Consider the following 18543-nt stretch of genomic DNA (forward strand, 5'->3'; position numbering starts at 1 on the left):
AGCACAGCCATACATACACATATACATACATACATACATAAAAATTTAAAAAATAAAAGGAAGGGAGCCAGACTTAACAATTTTCAAGTTGCCTCTATTGGCAGGTGTTTCAGAGGTTCTTCAGTGGGAACTGAAACAGGAAGTGGCTGGGCTGGTACTCTGGTGAGAAAAACTAAGACTGAAACTGCAGATTCCAATGTCTGGGGCAGAAACAACTGGAATGGTAATGATGGGGGATGAGGAGAAGGTCCCAAGATGCCCTAGAGACTCTGCTGAACCAGAAGGTGGCAACGTTCCAGGCAGAAGACAGATCTCTGTCAAAGTTTTAGGCATGAGAAGATATGACAAACAAGCTAAGAAATGTTTTAAATTTTCATCAATGGTTGTCCCAGTTGGGGGCAGGGGAGTATGTGTAGGGACTATCACAGGCAAAAAAACAAGAAATTTTTAATTGTGGGGAAGTAAGTTGTAACATGCATGAGTTCCAGTATTTGTTTTCACAGACCTTTCTTCTAAGACAGAGCTGTACCTTGAGGCTGTGTGTTTTTAGCCAGCAAACTTTTTTTTTAAAACGGTGTTCAAAGATATATTCTTAGAAGTAATTTCCTATTTGGAATAGATGTTTCCCAAGTGGAAAATTAAGAGTACTTGAGACATGAAGTTTCCATTGGTAAAAGTATTTAAGAAGAAATTCCTTAAAACTGTTCAAAAGATGGATGAATACATGTACTATGTTAGCCAGGTAAGAATACGTGACTATTTGGGCTGTGTTTGAAAAGTTGCAACATATATTTTTCATCATTTCAGTATGATCCATAGTCCCCATATACATGGAATTGAAATGGTCTTGAGACAATTTAATTGAGGGATTAAATAACTGAATAACGTATTCAGATATAATTTTGTTGAAGTGGTGGATAACTTTGGTGGATAGGAGCCAAATGAAATAAAGGGAGAAAGTCTGGCTTCTTTAAGGTTAAAAGTCTGATAAATGTCCCCTGTGAGGAGAGACAGTTATCCCTGGGTCTCTCACTCACCCACATTCTTGCTAAGTATGCCAAGAATGCAAGGCCTTAACAATTTCTTAAGGTGTATTTGCAGAGAGAAATCTTGAGGGATGAGGCAACGTCTCCCTTGAGAAAAAAGCAGGCTTGCTTACTTCTGACTGTAAATTGGTACATTCCCCAAACTCAGAGTTCCTCTCGTGTAACACAACTCACTGCCTATGCAGGCATCCATCTGCGCCCTCAGCAAAACTCCTCCCTTCCCTAACGGGACTAGGGAGCAAGGAGGGAACTGACTCAACATGCTATCTGTGCCTAGAGTAATAAAATCCTTTGTCTCTGACCCAGGTTTCTTGTGTCTTCTGCCAGCATTCATGAAATAATACAGGCAAAGCTATTACTTCATAAGTAGGGTAAAATCAAATCCAAAGCCCAACACCTCCCTCTACCCCTTTTGGTTCAGTTTAAAATATTCCACTGAGGTCACGGCTTCTATGTTGGGGGTAGGGTGTTTATATGTGAGTATGGTGGAGATATGGTGTTTGAATAGGAAACCTCTCCCCAACTTCCTTCCTTCCTTCTTTTTAGTAGAAAAAAAGAACCTGCACTACTCAGCTCCTGAATGAAAAAGAAAAAAGACAGAGAGTGAGGGTGAGTCCCAGGTGACCTGACCTCCTCTCTCCAGGAAAACATAACCCTTCACAGAATTTACAGCAAAATGGTCTGGGGCAGCAACCCATGGACCCCTCAGCAGTGGTGCGTCCTGTCAGAAAAGAGATGCTCATTGTTGCATATATAAAATGATAACCTCTAGTGTCACCAGCCCCATAGCAGAGAGCTAATCTGAAGCAGTTAAATTCTTTGGAAGGCATGGGATGGGGCCTCCTTTGGCAAACACCAGGTAATTCACAATAAATTGCTGGTCCAAGTCTCCGCCCAAGTGCAAACAAGAAGCCCAATGTTTGGTTGAGCTGTATGGATTTTGGCAAACCATAGTCCACTCATGGGGAATCTTACTGAGCCCAATCCACCAAGAAACCAGTAAGAAAATGACTTTGTGCTCACCTCTGGGGAGATCAGTTACCACAGAATGAAAAACTGGAGAACCATGGGATGTTTTAATCTATGCAAAAGTTTGGATTTTTGCACTCAAGCTCTGTGGCTTACAACATGCTAAATTTAAATTCTCTTTTGAGTTAGTTTTATGTGAGATTAAAAACTTCTTGGGATGAGCCAAAAGCAACTGGACCTTATTTATAAAGGTACTCTAGGATTTCTAAATTTAATGTGATATAAAACTACAACTGAAATAGATTACATACAAACATACAATGGCTTGTATGAATTAGTTGTTGTGTAACTCAGACAATATTATGAACTATAGAAATTGTTCCATGTCAAATTTTGGAGCAGTTTTTTAAATCTCTGGTAATTCTTGATATTATATGAATTATGTTTTGGGACATTTTAGATTGGCTTTTGGAAAGTTAGACTAATAAAATACTGAATTAATGACTATTTCTATTTAATTAAAGATCATATATGGGATTCTGCATATATGAAATTCTGAGATAGTGCGTGATGTTCCCCCTAGAGGGAAGCTAGAATTTTGCTTTTCTTTTTTTTAGTTGGAATGCCAGTGAGATTGACAAAGGGAGTAGTCAGGACTTGTATATTCAGGAACCAATTCCAGATGTTTAGGCAGAGGGTAATAAAGAGAAATACATGCTTTAATAGGGCAATATATAGCATGGCACATTAAAATCTGTTATAGAGGGGAAAGTAATGTTTTCCTATAGGAACAAGATAAAACGAAACCTAATTAAATTAGAAATGTTAACACGACCCCAGGAACTTTTCGTTTACTCTTTCATGAAAGAAGTTCTACTCAAGGGCTCATCTGAAACAATACAAATGACATCCCTAGCATCCCATCTGGGTATCTAATACTATTCTCCCACTTCTGAGATGACTTTAATTCCTAATTCTCCTCAGGCACACATATCTGCCTTCCCTCTGAGGTGTGCCCCCAGGCTCTATATTCTTGATTATCAGATTATGATAAAGCTCTTTTGATGTTAAATTCATAAATAAATCTACTTTCCTAGGACTTCCCTGGTGGCCAAGTGGTTAAGCATCCGCTTGCAATGCAGGGGACACGGGTTCAAGCCCTGGTCTGGGAAGATCTCACATGCCGCAGAGCAACTAAGCCTGTGCGTCACAACTACTGAGCCTGTGCTCTAGAACCTGCGAGCCACAACTACTGAAGCCCGCGTGCCACAACAACTGAAGCCCACGCGCCTAGAGTCCATGCTCCGCAACAAGAGAAGCCACCATGAGAAGCCCGCGCAGTGCAACGAAGAGTAGCCCCCACTTGCCACAACTAGAGAAAGCCTGTGCACAGCAACGAAGACCCAATGCAGCCAAAAATAAGTAAATTAAAAAAAAAAAAATCTACTTTCCTTGAAGGTTAAAGAATTTACATATTTTTAAGAAAGCCATTCTAGGGCTTCCCTGGTGGCGCAGTGGTTGAGAATCTGCCTGCCAGTGCAGGGTACACGGGTTCGAGCCCTGGTCTGGGAAGATCCCACATGCCACGGAGCAACTGGGCCCGTGAGCCACAATTACTGAGCCTGCACGTCTGGAGCCTGTGCTCTACAACAGAAGAGGCCGCGACAGTGAGAGGTCCGCGCACCGCGATGAAACGTGGCCCCCACTCGCCGCAACTGGAGAAAGCCCTCGCACAGAAACGAAGACCCAACACAGCCAAAAATAAATAAATAAATAAATAATTTTAAAAAATAAAAATAAAAAAAAGAAAGCCATTCTAGACTTCCACGGTAGCTTTTGTAGATTCTAGTTTTCTGGATTCTGGGACGTTGTTAGATTCTGATTTCCTCCCGTACTTGTTTAAAGTACAAACCTGAATTTCCATGTGTTAGAACTGTATTACTTTTTTCAGGAAGAGGAAGAGGCAACACAGGGTAGGTCAGAGAGAAAGTGGCTCTGCTAAAGCAAAAGCTGCCTTTCCAACTCCTGTAAATTCCACCGAGACCTCTCTAGCACCTGGAAACAAATTTCATGACTTAGAGTCAGGCAACCGTCTTTATTGAAGGAACTCCCCTTTAGGAAAATGTTTTACTTCTTCCACATAAGGATATACTTTGTGGGAAAACAAGGAACAAGGATTTGAAAAAGAATAAAAGGAATAATAATAAATTAATTTCTAAGTACCATACATCTGGCACATCAAGAAATAGGTAGCAAAGCTTCAGGGAAATCTTGTGAATATCAGAAAAATAAAAAGACCAGAAAGCACAAACATAAAAGAAATGGAGAGGAAAAAGTCCAAGTTAAAGCAGAAAAAAAAGTGTTCTAAGAATTTTTCAAAATTATAAAGTATTTAAAGATAAAGTACTTAAGGGCAGATGAAGAACCTCCTATAATAATCATCAGAATCTGAATAATAAACTGAAACAGTCCCTTGGTACACTGTAAAGTATGCAATTTTAATTACGTGATTTTTCTAGCTAATTTCTGCTTCAAAAACAGTAAAGTACTTCTGCTTACAAGGTGGCAGAGACAAGAACTTTTCTGAACCTCTCATATGCACGTTGTCATCAAAATTTAAATTAGCAGAAACATGCCTTTGAGTTAAATCACAATTAGCCCTTAGACAGACCTATTTACTGAGAACCCACTAGGTGCCCAACACTAGCAGCATACACTAAACAACACTTTGCATTTGTAAAGCACTTTTTCCTTTTCAGGTTCTCACAAATGACATTTTAAAACAAACTATATTTGTTTTTCAGCATTAACTACACATGCTGAACACATCTATTATTATAAATTGCTCCTACTCAGGAGTGTCTGAGGTTTTTTAAAAATAATTAATTAATTAATTAATTTTTTGTTTGGCTGTGTTGGGTCTTCGTTGCTGTGCGTGCGGGCTTTCTCTAGCTGTGGTGAGCGGGGGCTACTCTTCATTGCGGTGCGCAGGCTTCTCATTGCGGTGGCTTCTCTTGTTGCAGAGCACAGGCTCTAGGCATGAGGGATTCAATAGTTGTGGCACGCAGGCTCAGTAGTTGTGGTGCACGGGCTTAGTTGCTCCGTGGCATGAGGGCTCTTCCCGGGCCAGGGATCGAACCTGTGTACCCTGCATTGGCAGGATGATTCTTAACCACTGTGCCACCAGGGAAGCCCGAGTCTGAGCTTTTAAAAGACAAAATATATCCAGTTGTACTTGTGTATATATATTTTACATAGTTATGTATGGAAGTCAATCAACAATGATAAATACAAACAGATTGACAAAATAAAACAATTTTCAGGGAACAGAAATGACACATTTGTTAGAAGATGTCCACAAATAATTAATTACTTGAGCACAATAAAGATATTCTCTTAATACTAGAGTTTCTTAAAAAGGATACTCATTACTTTCTAACCATCTGTCATCACTCCTCCCCAAAAAACTAATTAGGGTTTCCTCCAATCACACGTTATAAATCATGCAAATGTGGATGGCAAAAAACACAGTTTAAAGAAGTTAACATTATAACATTTTGTATTTTAAAAATCACAGGCTTTAGAACTAGGCTTTCATTTTCTAATAATTACCCTGCTTATTTTTCTCATCTTTTCCTGATTAATTATTAGATATTAAACTTAGAAAATTAAAATTAAAAAAAAACTTACAGGTAGTAGAGTTCTCCTGCAGCAGGAAGTTCCCTTTTCCGATAATCTATCCCAGAATCTAGCTGGACCGTATTACAGTATTCCTACAATCCAAACACATAAAATATCTTTTTAAACAAATGGTGGCTTAGAATTATAATCTTTCTGCTATCCTATTTTTTTAAATTTTCCTCAATAAAATAATGAGTTTAGGACAAAACAATAGAACTCATGTAAGAATCATAAATGTTGCAATATTAAACATATATTAAGCCAAAAAATATCAGTTTAATAAAATTAAGATTTGTAGCATGCCTTCCTCAAACTTTGCTAAAACTGTGCTGTCAGCAAATTCCCCAAATAACTGCATTAGATTTTTTAAAATTCTAATTTCCATTACTCTGAAGTGAGAAGCTGGAGGCTATAAGAAAAAATAACTCATGGGTCTTAAGCATCACAATGGGAGACAGACAGTCTAAGAAAGTTGCATCAGAACATTAGCATCCACATTTTAAACTGAATGATCATACTAAAGTGATGCTATAGGTATACCTGCCCTTCACTTCTAAATGATAGCCGCTGCCCTTGTTCCTTAGCTCCCTCTCTAGCCATCAATGTCTTCAGAGTTCTTTCCTGCTATGAATGCTTCCGTTCAACCTGAATGGTCCTGTGCCACTGCTGTCCTTGTCTCCTCCCAATTACTCTTTCCTTTCCATCCTCTGGGGTGCATGTATGCATGGAAACTCCCACACACACACACACACACACACACACACACACACCCCTTAAAATTCTTACTATGGAAGCAAATGAACTTTTACTACACCTATGCTGGTCAGCTGGCTTTTTGGGAAGATACACACACACACACATACACACAAACACACACACACACATACTCATTCCAGTAGAACAGTGGTAAGCAAGAGTTCTCAGAACAATTCAAGTAACATTTACAGGCTGACCTTTTTGTTTTCATTCGAAATAAAAATTGCATTAAGAAAATTCATGAGGAAAAACCGTATTTTAACAACTTTACTACTTTTATTAATGAAAAACTGCATTTGGAAGCTAAGGTAATTGTGGTGGATTATATTTTCCAAAGATGGCTGCAGTAATGTCTCCATCTCAACAGGTTGTGACGTTGATCTTCTAACCATCATGAAGTAGGGTCTAGGGACTTCCCTAGTGGTCCAGTGGCTAAGACTCAGCGCTTCCAATGCAGGGGGCCCAGGTTTGATCCCTGGTCAGGGAACTAAATGCCACATGCTGCAACTAAGAGTTCGCATGCCATGACTAAAGATCCCGCGTGCTGCAACTAAGACCTGGTGCAGCCAAATAAATAAATATTTAAAAAAAAAGAAGTGGGGTCTGTGCTCCCCACTTGAATCCTGTGGCTATGGTGAAAATGATGCTATACAATAATATCTGATGTGACATTTGAGGCAGCTTCTTTCTTGTTGGCTAGAATACTTGCTCCAGAACCCTAAACTGCCAGGTAAGCATCATCTGTCTGGAGGCAACCAGGAGAGCTTAAAGTAGCCCATAGAGAGGCCTTGAGATGACATGAAGACAGAGGTGTTGGACCGGTCTCCAGCTGTTCCAGTTGTAGCCACTGTCATAGTGAGGGAGCCAGAACTGCCAGCTGAGATTTTCTCAAATCCCAGAACCACAGAAACCAGAAGGGATAATAATGTTATTTTAATTTTGCAGTCATTTGTTATGCAGCAATAGATAATCAGAAGAGCACTATCTGGGCACACTTGGGATGTAGCAACATTCTTCCTCCCTGAAATTACATCCTGGGTTGTACTGCTATGCAAGAGCTCTTCATCGTCTGTACTACAGGGAAGAGACTGTACACAGTGGCAGCGAGAATGCATTTCCCCTCCTCCTATGCTACAGCTGCTAAAGGCTCAGGGAAGTAAAATAGGGTGATCAACCATCCCTCTGAGACTGAGAGGTTTCCCCAAGACTGAGGTTTTTTTTTCTGAAAGCAGCACTTTCAGTGCTAATACCACGAGAGTCCTGGGCACACTGGGATAGTTGGTCACCCTCGGAGTGAAGACCAACTGGCCTGGAAGGCTGGAAAAGCTACGGCATTTTGAGTAGCAATTGTGAATTAGGTTAGAATAAAATAATCCTCAAGAAGAGGCCGCTCCCCTGGGGAGCCTACAAAGCTAAGCTTTTTAACTACACATTTGAAGAACCACCCCCTGAAGCTAACAGAGTCACGCCACTGTGCAATGCTTGGCCTAAGCAGCCACCCACACCTCCCGAGCTCATCATCCCAAGTGGCTCAAACCCACCCTCAGGACTCAGGCCCTTAACTCATCTCAGCAGAAAGAAATACAGCATTGCCCAAATACATGCATCCCACTCTCCCATTGCCTCAGAGACCTGTTAAAAAAAAAAAAGGTATAGCCATACATCTCTCTTCTTCTCAACTTTGAGTTAATGTAGGAAACCTGGGAAAGGAGACATTTCCTCCCCTGACCCCTTCTATAACTGGGGCTCAGCCACCCAGTGCAAAGAAAGAAGGAGATGCACTTGTTCAGGTAGCACTTCTTTCTCTCTCTCTCTCTGAGGGAAATCTGTCCTGGTTTGGTAAGGGCCAACTATTCATAAGCTACCTATAATACATACAATATACTACATGGTGGAAAAGTATATTCACATAAGTGTATTTCCCCAGGTTCTCTATTTCTTTTAAACAACAATTTATCTTATATTACTCAATATTCCTAATTTAGTCAAAAATTATTCTTCTTTATTTTTTTGCTATTAAAAAAATAAGGCTAATGAAAGTTATACAAGCTTCAATTTCTCCTTCTGGGTAACGAACTTCTCTCTCATATGAGTGATTAAACCCTACCAAATGATTGCATTTGTACATTCACTAATCACCACCAAGGAATACCTAATCAGCAGCATAAGAACTATAACCGAAGCCCTTAGATGTTAGCCCTTAATTGTCTGAAAAATACTAACACTCAGTATATATTTTTAAAGAAAAATAAACCTCAAAATTTCTGATCTTATTCACTTAAGCTAGAGTCTTCAAACCACTGTGCAGAAGGGTGGAGGAAGGTGAAAACTAACTTTATTTCCAAGTTGAGGATGAATCTAGTCAAAAGGGCCTGATCTCTAAGCAATTTCCTAATTTCCAGGGATATTTACAAGACCTTGTGACCTCTTACCACCATCCAATTCAAATGCATAAAACTAATCAGCCAGCAAACTGAATTTATTTTGAAATAGTTTGTATATTTATATATACAAAGGACAAATACAATTACACAAGCTAAAAATGCAATTAGGAAACTTGAGGAGGAAAAGGAGGCAGGTTAACGCACCCTTGGGAGCATATTCATGAGTCAAAGGCTTTTGACTTTGGAAAGAAAAATATACCACTAAAAGAATTGTATTCCAACAGTTTGCATTTTCCTCAAGATCTATTGTGTGTATTTTTAGCAATTCTTAATAATACCATTAGAAAAATAGCATCTCACAAAATAACTTTTTATAGCTTCCAGTCTGGCTTTTCCCTTCCCAGTTGGAACAAAAGAACAATAAATATAGTGGTGAAAAATCCTTTAAAAGTACAACATATTAAAGTTGTCAGCAAAGATTGAAATAATAAAGATTTGCCTCCCTTAAATACTTTTATTATAAAGTAATTTTTGCTTACTCTAGAAAATTTGGAAAAACAGAAAAAACAAAAAACATAAAACCAATCACATAAATCAAAGTTTTATGTCTTATCTAAGTGATGACATTAAATAGGAATTTAAAGATCTAAATTATTGGTGTTTTTCTTGACAGTATTCAACTGTTAGGTTTTTTTTTTTTTTTAAGTATTTGTTTAGTTATTTTTATTTATGGCTGTGTTGGGTCTTCGTTTCTGTGTGAGGGCTTATCTCTAGTTGTGGCAAGCGGGGGCCACTCTTCATCACGGTGCGCAGGCCTCTCACTATCGCGGCCTCTCTTGTTGGGGAGCACAGGCTCCAGACGCGCAGGCTCAGTAATTGTGGCTCACGGGCCCAGTTGCTCCGCGGCATGTGGGATCTTCCCAGACCAGGGCTCAAACCCGTGTCCCCTGCACTGGCACGCAGATTCTCAACCACTGTGCCACCAGGGAAGCCCAAACTGTTAGGTTTTATACATTTTTAATAAGTAAGCATAAAAGGAAAAAAGGTTGAGACTTTTTCTAGTTCTAGGATATAAAATATTTTAATAGCTAAGATCTATCTTTTTGCTTAATTAGTAAAAAGTGTACCTTTTTAAACTAAAAAAAGAGACACATGCTTATTGTAAAAAATTCAAATATCAAACATATAAAAATAGAAAGTTTACCCCCTTCTCAGAAAAAAGTTTGCTTATCGCTTATATCCTTCCAAGTTTTTCCTTTACACCTAGAAATGATGATAGAAAGATAGAGAAATTGGGATCATAGTACACACAGTTCTAAGCTTAATCCTGTTTGGTACCTTAAAATTTCTGAGAGAAATAACTATTTAAATACTGAAAAGCTATACTGCATACTGTACTATTTTCTTTGTTAAAAATACAATTCCATAAGTAAACAACAAGTAAGAGTACAAAAAAAGATACTGAACCAAAAAAAGGGTGGGAGACTGGGTGGGGATGTCTTTTTAAATTCTATTTATTTTTTGAGGCAGCATACATTCAAATATACATACTGAAGCAGCTATACATTCTGACAGCTGCTTCAGTCTCATTTAAAATAATCACGTGATACTACTTCTAAGATATCAATGATATATAAAAATTCAATACATACTTTTAAGCCTTTTATAATTTAAGTATAACAAATACAGAAAAGTATACAAATAAGTGTTCAGCTCAATCAAGAAATATAACATTACTAGCACCTCTGAAGCCCCTTAGTATCCTCTTTTACCTTTCCAAAGGTAACCAGTATACTGATTCTAGCATCATAGAATTTTGCCTGTTTCTGGAGCTTTATATAAGTAGAATTATATAGTATGTATTCTTTTGTGAGTGGGCTCCTTTATGGTTTACAAGATACATCCATCCACATGTTTTGTGTAGTTGTAGCTTATTGATTGTTGTATCATACCCACAATGTGAATATGCCACAATTTATTGATTCATTCTACTGTTGATGGACATTTGGGTTGTTTCTAGTTATTAGCTCTTTCAAATAATGCAGGCACAAACATTCTTGCACATGATTTTTGGTACATATGTGCACATGCTCTTCCTGGATATATACTGCCTAGAAGAGTAACTGCTTGATCATAGGATAAGAGTATACTCAGCTTTAGTGAATATTGCCAGTTTTCCAAGGTGATTGTGCAACCTACACTCCCACCAGTAGTGTATGTGCATTCATTAGTATGTATTAGCTATGGGTATAAAGAAATACAATTGAGTTTTGAATAGTGGCCTTAGATCCAGCAGTCTTAGAAACTCATTTATTAGAGTAATTTTTTGTATACTGATCTCCAGGATGATACTAAAGATATTCCATATATTTCATAGGTATGCTGCATTGTTTTATTCACAAAAATGTACACCTATGGTTTAACAAGTCCCCTGCAAATTCAATATTTATTTTGAATCATCCTAACAATCATCACTGAATACTATATGCTGGGCACATCCCTGGTAACTGGAGATAAATAATGAATAAGATACAGCTTTAGCTCTGACAGTCTGGTAGAATTCAGATATTTTCCTCAAGTTATCATATTCTGCTCCTCCCAATCATAGACATAATTTTTCAGAGTTGATTAGTCTTCCACCAATTGCTTAGCTATGTGATTTTAGCCTGCTACTTAACCTCTCTGGATGTCAGTTTTCTCCTCCATAAAATAAAGGAATTGAATCATGATGCTTTTCAGTCTAAAATTCTTAACATTATTGCTGAAGTTCTCTCACTTCAGGGCTAAGTTCTTCTTTGGGCTTTCTGAGTTTTGGAGTCTACCTCAAGCCACCTCAGCTCCTTTGCTTTCTCGATCATCTCATGCTCCAAAGTAAATACAAACTTTTTTTTTCTCCACTGCCCCACTCCTCCTTCCCTGGCTACCCCAGTTGTCTCTGACACTTAAAACACCCACACCCTATCACTGTAGCAGGTAAGGTCTGTGTCTCTTTTTTTCAATCAAGCAACTTCAGAATTTCTCTCCCCTGCCAAAGGCAGGAAAGGAAGATATTTAACAATTGCGAAGTACCTATTATATGACTCAACTGTGTCAGTCAACTGAGGTGAATTTCTCATTATAATCCTCACAATAAGCATACACAGAACAAAGTAATCATTTTTATATCCCTATTTTACAGTTAAAGAAATGTATGAGGGAGGTTATTACTATTTTTTTTTTAATCACTGCCATGGGTTGAATTGTGTCCCCTGCAAATTCATATGTTCAAGGCCTAATCCTAGTACCTCAGAATGTGACAGTATTTGGAGATAAGAGCCTTTGAAAGGTGACCGCATTAAAGTGAGGTGTTTATGTGGGCCCTAATCCAATATAACTGGTGTCCTTATAAAAGGAGGAAATTAGGACACAGACGTGTGTGCACAAAGGAAGGACCATGTGAAGACAGAGGGAGAAGAGAGCCATCTGCAAGTCAAGGAGAGAGGCCTCAGAGAAAATCAACCCCATCAACACCTTGATCTTGGACTTCTAGCCTCCAGAACTGTGAGAAAATACATTTCTGTTGCTTGAGCCACCCAGGCTGTGGTATTTTGTTATGGTAGCCCTACTGAACCAGTATAATCACTAATACTCTTGTACCATTAATAAGCATACAGGAAGGCATTTTTTAAAGAACAGTAAAAACGGAAAGAATAGTTCTGAGATTTAAAAAAAAAAAAAAAGCCAGGACTGAAGCTAAAAAGCACACCTATAATATATACTTGCTTCTAAGCTGAGCCACAAATCTTACCCTTTCTGCAGCTACAGCTGGAAGGGAAAACAGTTTTCCTTTGAATTCGTAGAGCTCCAGAGAGGCCACATAGTTTGTAGGTAGCTGAGCCATGATTTGCCCAGATCATTCTTGCCCCCAAATCCATGGTCTTCCCACCATGTCACACTGCTTTATTAAGCAGCAGCCACAGGTTCATTTTTCTTTCACCTTATACAATTTACTGTATTTTGGGGATTAATTTTTGCTCCCCAGCTCCTCCATCCCTGTCCCAAAGTAATTACCTCTGCCCAGTATAAATATGCTAATTGCTCTTCTAGAGATCCATGCTGTATGATTCAATTTTTTTTTTAATTTTTATTTATTTATTTGGCTGCGCCGGGTCTTAGTTGCGGCACACAGGATCTTCGTTGCTGCGTGCGGGATCTTCATTGCGGCATGCAGGATCTTTAGTTGCAGCATGTGAACTCTTAGTTGCGACATGTGGGTTCTAGTTCCCCGACCAGGGATCGAACCCGGGCCCCCTGCATTGGGAGCGTGGAGTCTTAGCCACCGGACCACCAGGAAGTCCCCATACTGTATGATTCTATTATGATTTCCTTCAGGTATTTAGTCCAAAACTGTGTACGAGATATATGCACCTATACTAAATCTACACTTTAATGGGTTGTATTACAGTAAACTTCCATTATATAGGACATTTTCTATGTTTAAAGTGTCTGGCCAACTCATAGTTCACTGTTTTTATGACCTTTACTTGATCATCTAAACTGATGTTGTCAGTCTTGGAAGGTAAACTCCAAGAGAGCAGGGGCTGCCTGCTTAACTCGGGGCACAGCACCATATACTCATGGGCCCACAAAGCAGGACTGGAGGCCAATGATGATGATGATCTCCCCTCTCTCATGAGTAGAAGAAGGAAAGTACAAACTAATCTCTGATGATTACCCTCTTCTGCAAACTACACATGAAGATTCTGCTCATATTTTAAAAGGTCTCATAATAAGACTGCCATAAAACCAGTAAGAGAATGTGAGATATAAATAAGTGGGTCTATCTTTATCATCAACATCATCAAAGAGTAAACAGTGATATACGGGCGTACCTTGTGCCAGAAACCATTCTAAACTCTTTATATTCCTCTTAACCATTCTAAAAGGTAGGCATTATTATTAATATTCTCATTTTACAGATGGATAAGGAAACAAAGCACAGAGAAGTTATGAAACTTGCCCATTGTCAAAGAGCACAAAAGTGGTAGACTCAGGATTCAAACCCAAGCATTTTGGTTACAGTGTTCATATTCTTAACTACTTTGCTATGTTGCCACCCCAGGATATGTTCAAGCAACCAGGGCTCTTACTTGGATATACAAAGCAATGCAAAATTCATGTGGGCTTGTGGTCACCTTATCTTTGATAAAGGAGGCAAGAATATACAGTGGAGAAAAGACAGCCTCTTCAATAAGTGGTGCTGGGAAAACTGGACAGCTACATGTAAAAGAATGATATTAGGACACTCCCTAACAACATACACAAAAATAAACTCAAAATAGATTAAAGACCTAAATGTAAGGCCAGACACTATCAAACAGAGGAAAACATAGGCAGAACATTCTATGACATAAATCACAGCACGATCCTTTTTGACCCACCTCCTAGAGAAATGGAAATGAAAACAAAAATAAACAAATGGGACCTAATGAAACTGAAAAGCTTTTGCACAGCAAAGGAAACCATAAACAAGATGAGAAGACGACTCTCAGAATGGGAGAAAACATTTGCAAATGAAGCAACTGACAAAGGATTAATCTCCAAAATTTACAAGCAGCTCATGCAGCTCAATACCAAAAAAAACAAACAACCCAATCCAAAAATGGGCAGAAGTCCTAAATAGACATTTCTCCAAAGAAGATATACAGATCGCCAACAAACACATGAAAGAATGCTCAACATCATTAATCATTAGAGAAATGCAAATCAAAACTACAATGAGGTATCACCTCACACCAGTCAGAATGGCCATCATCAAAAAATCTACAAACAATAAATGCTGGAGAGGGTGTGGAGAAAAGGGAACGCTCCTGCACTGTTGGTGGGAATGTAAATTGATACAGCCACTATGGAGAACAGTATGGAGGTTCCTTAATAAACTAAAAATAGAACTACCATATGACCCAGCAATCCCACTACTGGGCATATACCCTGAGAAAACCAAATTCAAAAAGAGTCATGTACCAAAATGTTCATTGCAGCTCTATTTACAATAGCCAGGACGTGGAAGCAACGTAAGTGTCCATCAACAGATGAATGGATAAAGAAGACGTGGCACATATATACAGTGGAATATTACTCAGCCATAAAAAGAAATGAAATTGAGTTATTTGTAGTGAGGTGGATGGACCTAGAGTCTGTCATACAGAGTGAAGTAAGTCAGAAAGAGAAAAACAAATACCGTATGCTAACATATATATATGGAATCTAAAAAAAAAAAAAATGGTCATGAAGAACCTAGGGGCAAGACGGGAATAAAGACACAGACCTACTAGAGAATGGACTTGAGAACACGGGGAGGGGGAAGGGTAAGCTGGGACAAAGTGAGAGAGTGGCATGGACATATATACACTACCAAACGTAAAATAGATAGCTAGTGGGAAGCAGCCGCATAGCACAGGGAGATCAGCTCAGTGCTTTGTGACCACCTAGAGGGGTGGGATAGGGAGGGTGGGAGGGAGGGAGATGCAAGAGGGAAGAGATATGGGGACATATGTATAGGTATAACTGATTCACTTTGTTATAAAGCAGAAACTAACACACCATTGTAAAGCAATTATACTCCAATAAAGATGTTTAAGAAATAAAATAAAATAAAAATAAAATGATAAAAAAAAGAAAATTCATGTGAGCTTATTGGGAAGTTCTTGCAGTACTCTGTTAGCCTGCTGGGGAAAGTCCTACTTCTGTTGCTCATATGCTAACCAGGTAAGGCATCTAGTATTGACAATTATCTGGAGAAGCAGCTATACTGCAATGAACAGATTTGCTTATTTATATACAACCTAGCTCCATACAAAAATGATACAGGGCAGCGTTTTAGAGACTCCGTCCAGCTATATTATACCACACATAACAAACTGGAAGTTTTCCTACAGTGATTAAGATAACAGAAACAGATTTGGGTTTCAAGCCTGTTAAGTTCTATGAGATGAGGATCATATCTATGTTGTTTATTATTGTGTCCCCAGTACCTAGCACAGCATCTAGTACATAGTAAATGCTTGGTAAATACTGATTAACTGAACGGATCATTAGCAAACTCATCTATGTGCAAAGCTTAGGTATAAGTTAGTATGTTAGGAACTACAGAAAGAAGCCAACCAATACAGTCCTCTTTCCCAAGGAACTTTTATGGGAATTGACTTAGCAAGATTCTTGCTAAAACTGGACTCAGCACGGATGGACACAGACATTGTAGGCCAAAGTTGAAGCCGAGTAGAGAATAGGGGTCAGAGGAGGCTAACTAAAGTATGGTCCAGGAAAATCTTTGTTAAAACTCAGCTGAGACAGGAAACTCAGCCAAGAAGTTCTGTCTCCTCCAAGTAAGAGTTCCATCCCAAAGCAGGATTTCCTCACACCAAAGAGATAGAACAGAAAATATTTCCACAACCATAAAACAAAAGTCCTGGGCTATGTTGATTAGGCTGATTATACCCACCACAACCAATTCATGTAGCTTGGGGAATGGCACAAGCTAACTGGTTTAGGTTTGAGTTTCTTAAATCAGTGCAAGTGGCAGGGAAGATGGAAATACCCTGGTGAGTAGACCAGTGGTTCTCAACACTGGCTGCATGTTAGCTTTAGCTGGGAATTATTTAGAAAGTACCGCTCCACTCCCAGGCATTTTTGCGGGGGAGGATTTGGTTGGCTGAATTTGTCTCTTGTTTGAAGCTCCTTCAGCGATTCTAATGGGCAGCCAAGGCTGAGAATCATTGGCTCAGCCTAATCAGGCCCCACCTCTGATCAGTTCCATCCAAATCAAATGGCTACTACACAAAAGCAGAAAGATGAAATGGATTTGGGGGAAATAACCACAATGTCCACCACAGGTGGTAACTAAAGCCACAGGATGACAGAGGGTTGCTGTTTATGATCCTAGACTCACAGAGCCAGAGATTGGTAGCATTGATACCCTTCTTGTTTATGTTTGGATAAAGTGAGGTGAAAAGGAAATCAGCATTACTCTGCAATGGGGGTAATGGACATAAAAGCCTATGAGTTGTCAAGCACTATTTGAATGAACAAAGGAAAAAAAATAAAATAACAAGGAAACAAAGGACTGATAAAACTTAATGTGGGCTAGAAAAATGTTCTAAAGCTGGAGTAGTTTGAGTAGATGAAAAGGGTTTGGAACAAATTTGCCTAGGAAAAAAACTATGGGAATGTGCAGAAAGGATAGAAGGAGACCTGGTGGTAAGATACTACAAATGAGTCCAGCAAAGGATTGCAACATCTCAAACACAATGACCGTTAAGTTTATAGATGACCATAAGTTTTCAACTCACATTTCCCATTGTAAATGAGGTGACATCTTTATCTTTTTGAACACCACCATGATTTGGAACATCCCAATATTCCTTTGAAATAATAAGTTTCTGAATATGTCACTAAAAATATTTTCAAAGTAACTGATAACAAAAAATTAAAAAAAAAAAAAAGGAAGCAAAGCACCAGCATCTGGTGGCACACCTCATCAAGCTCAGCAAGTGTAGCACTAAGGCCAGCACAACAGTTGTAGGGTCTTCCCGTCAGTGTTTGGAACTCTGAGATGGAACCATGGTCCTTCAATCACACCACCACTCTCACCACCTCTAAAAGGAAAGGTGAAACAGCTGACTGTGGCAACTGCTGCTGTGAACCAGAGGTCTTGTTCAAAATGTCAATGACTTACTTTCTCTTCCATATGCTTTACCTTAGACATACTGATTTCTAGAAAATATTTGGACTCTAGTAAAGTATGGTATTTATCATCTTTAAGCTATCAGGAAATAGGAAATTGTGGAGAGCAAAAATCTGTACTGACTGTCAACCTGGTCAAGACTTTAGCTTGACCGTTAGCTTATCAGTTTCCTGATAAGACTTAATTAATTTGGATGATCTAAGATATCAGTGTGCATCCCAAATAGCTATGTGGCAGGATGGTGAGCAACAGAATTGATGAAGTCATGTCCTATCAAATTGTTTTGGCATAGAAATGGAAAACAAAACAAAGAATCCTAACGTTTGTAAGAAGAGACTGTTTCTGTTCATCAGAGAAGTGGTAATCTTTGAGCCAAGGGATGCTACAGAGAGGTTTACATGTTTTCTATTTGTTATACAGAGGATGCCCCAAAGCCATTTAATCAAGAAAATAAATATTTAATCATGGTTATCTTTGTAAAACTGCCACAGAAGAATAAAAATTACAACAGCTACCATTTATTGGTAGTTAATTTTACAACAACCTATAAAGATAGAATTATTGGCCTCAATTGACCAATGCAGTACTGGAAATTTAAAAAGATCAAATATTCTGATCTCTACTTGTCTGGAGTTATTTAGCTCATAGGGAGCAGAAGACCTGAACTCAGGTCTGCAGACCATGTGCTCTTCACCACTACACATACCTCCTATGTTCAGAGTAAGACATAGAACAAAAGTTCAAAAATTCCACCACCCTTAAATATTTTGGTAATTACGATTTTGCAATAACCTGCTGCTGACTCAGGATGTAGAAGCAACTTCTAATGAAATTCCCAGAGCATATTACTTCAACTCCACATGATTTCTTGTCATTTATTTATATCCTACTGTGTCGTACAAGGGTTAATGTGGCTTCTTAAAAATACGGCATCTTACCATTTGTAAATTCAATTTCGCCATTTAATTATCAGTGACAAATAAAG

At 38.7% G+C, this 18543-nt stretch overlaps 1 protein-coding gene across 6 annotated transcripts in view; it reads right to left on the reverse strand.

The window, feature by feature from the left end:
* Positions 1-18543, reverse strand: part of AFG1L (AFG1 like ATPase) — a 239307-nt gene that overhangs the window by 77528 nt on the left and 143236 nt on the right. For all 6 annotated transcript variants that reach the window (XR_009506196.1, XM_059941464.1, XM_059941467.1 and 3 more), the window contains one exon: positions 5706-5788. Coding sequence is in view for 5 of the 6 variants with exons in the window: in XM_059941464.1 (XP_059797447.1) it covers positions 5706-5788 (83 nt within the window). In the remaining variant the exon portion in view is untranslated. The remainder of the gene's footprint in view (positions 1-5705; positions 5789-18543) is intronic.

The sequence above is a fragment of the Balaenoptera ricei genome, chromosome 12 (assembly GCF_028023285.1).
Source record: "Balaenoptera ricei isolate mBalRic1 chromosome 12, mBalRic1.hap2, whole genome shotgun sequence".
Lineage (NCBI taxonomy): Eukaryota > Metazoa > Chordata > Mammalia > Artiodactyla > Balaenopteridae > Balaenoptera > Balaenoptera ricei.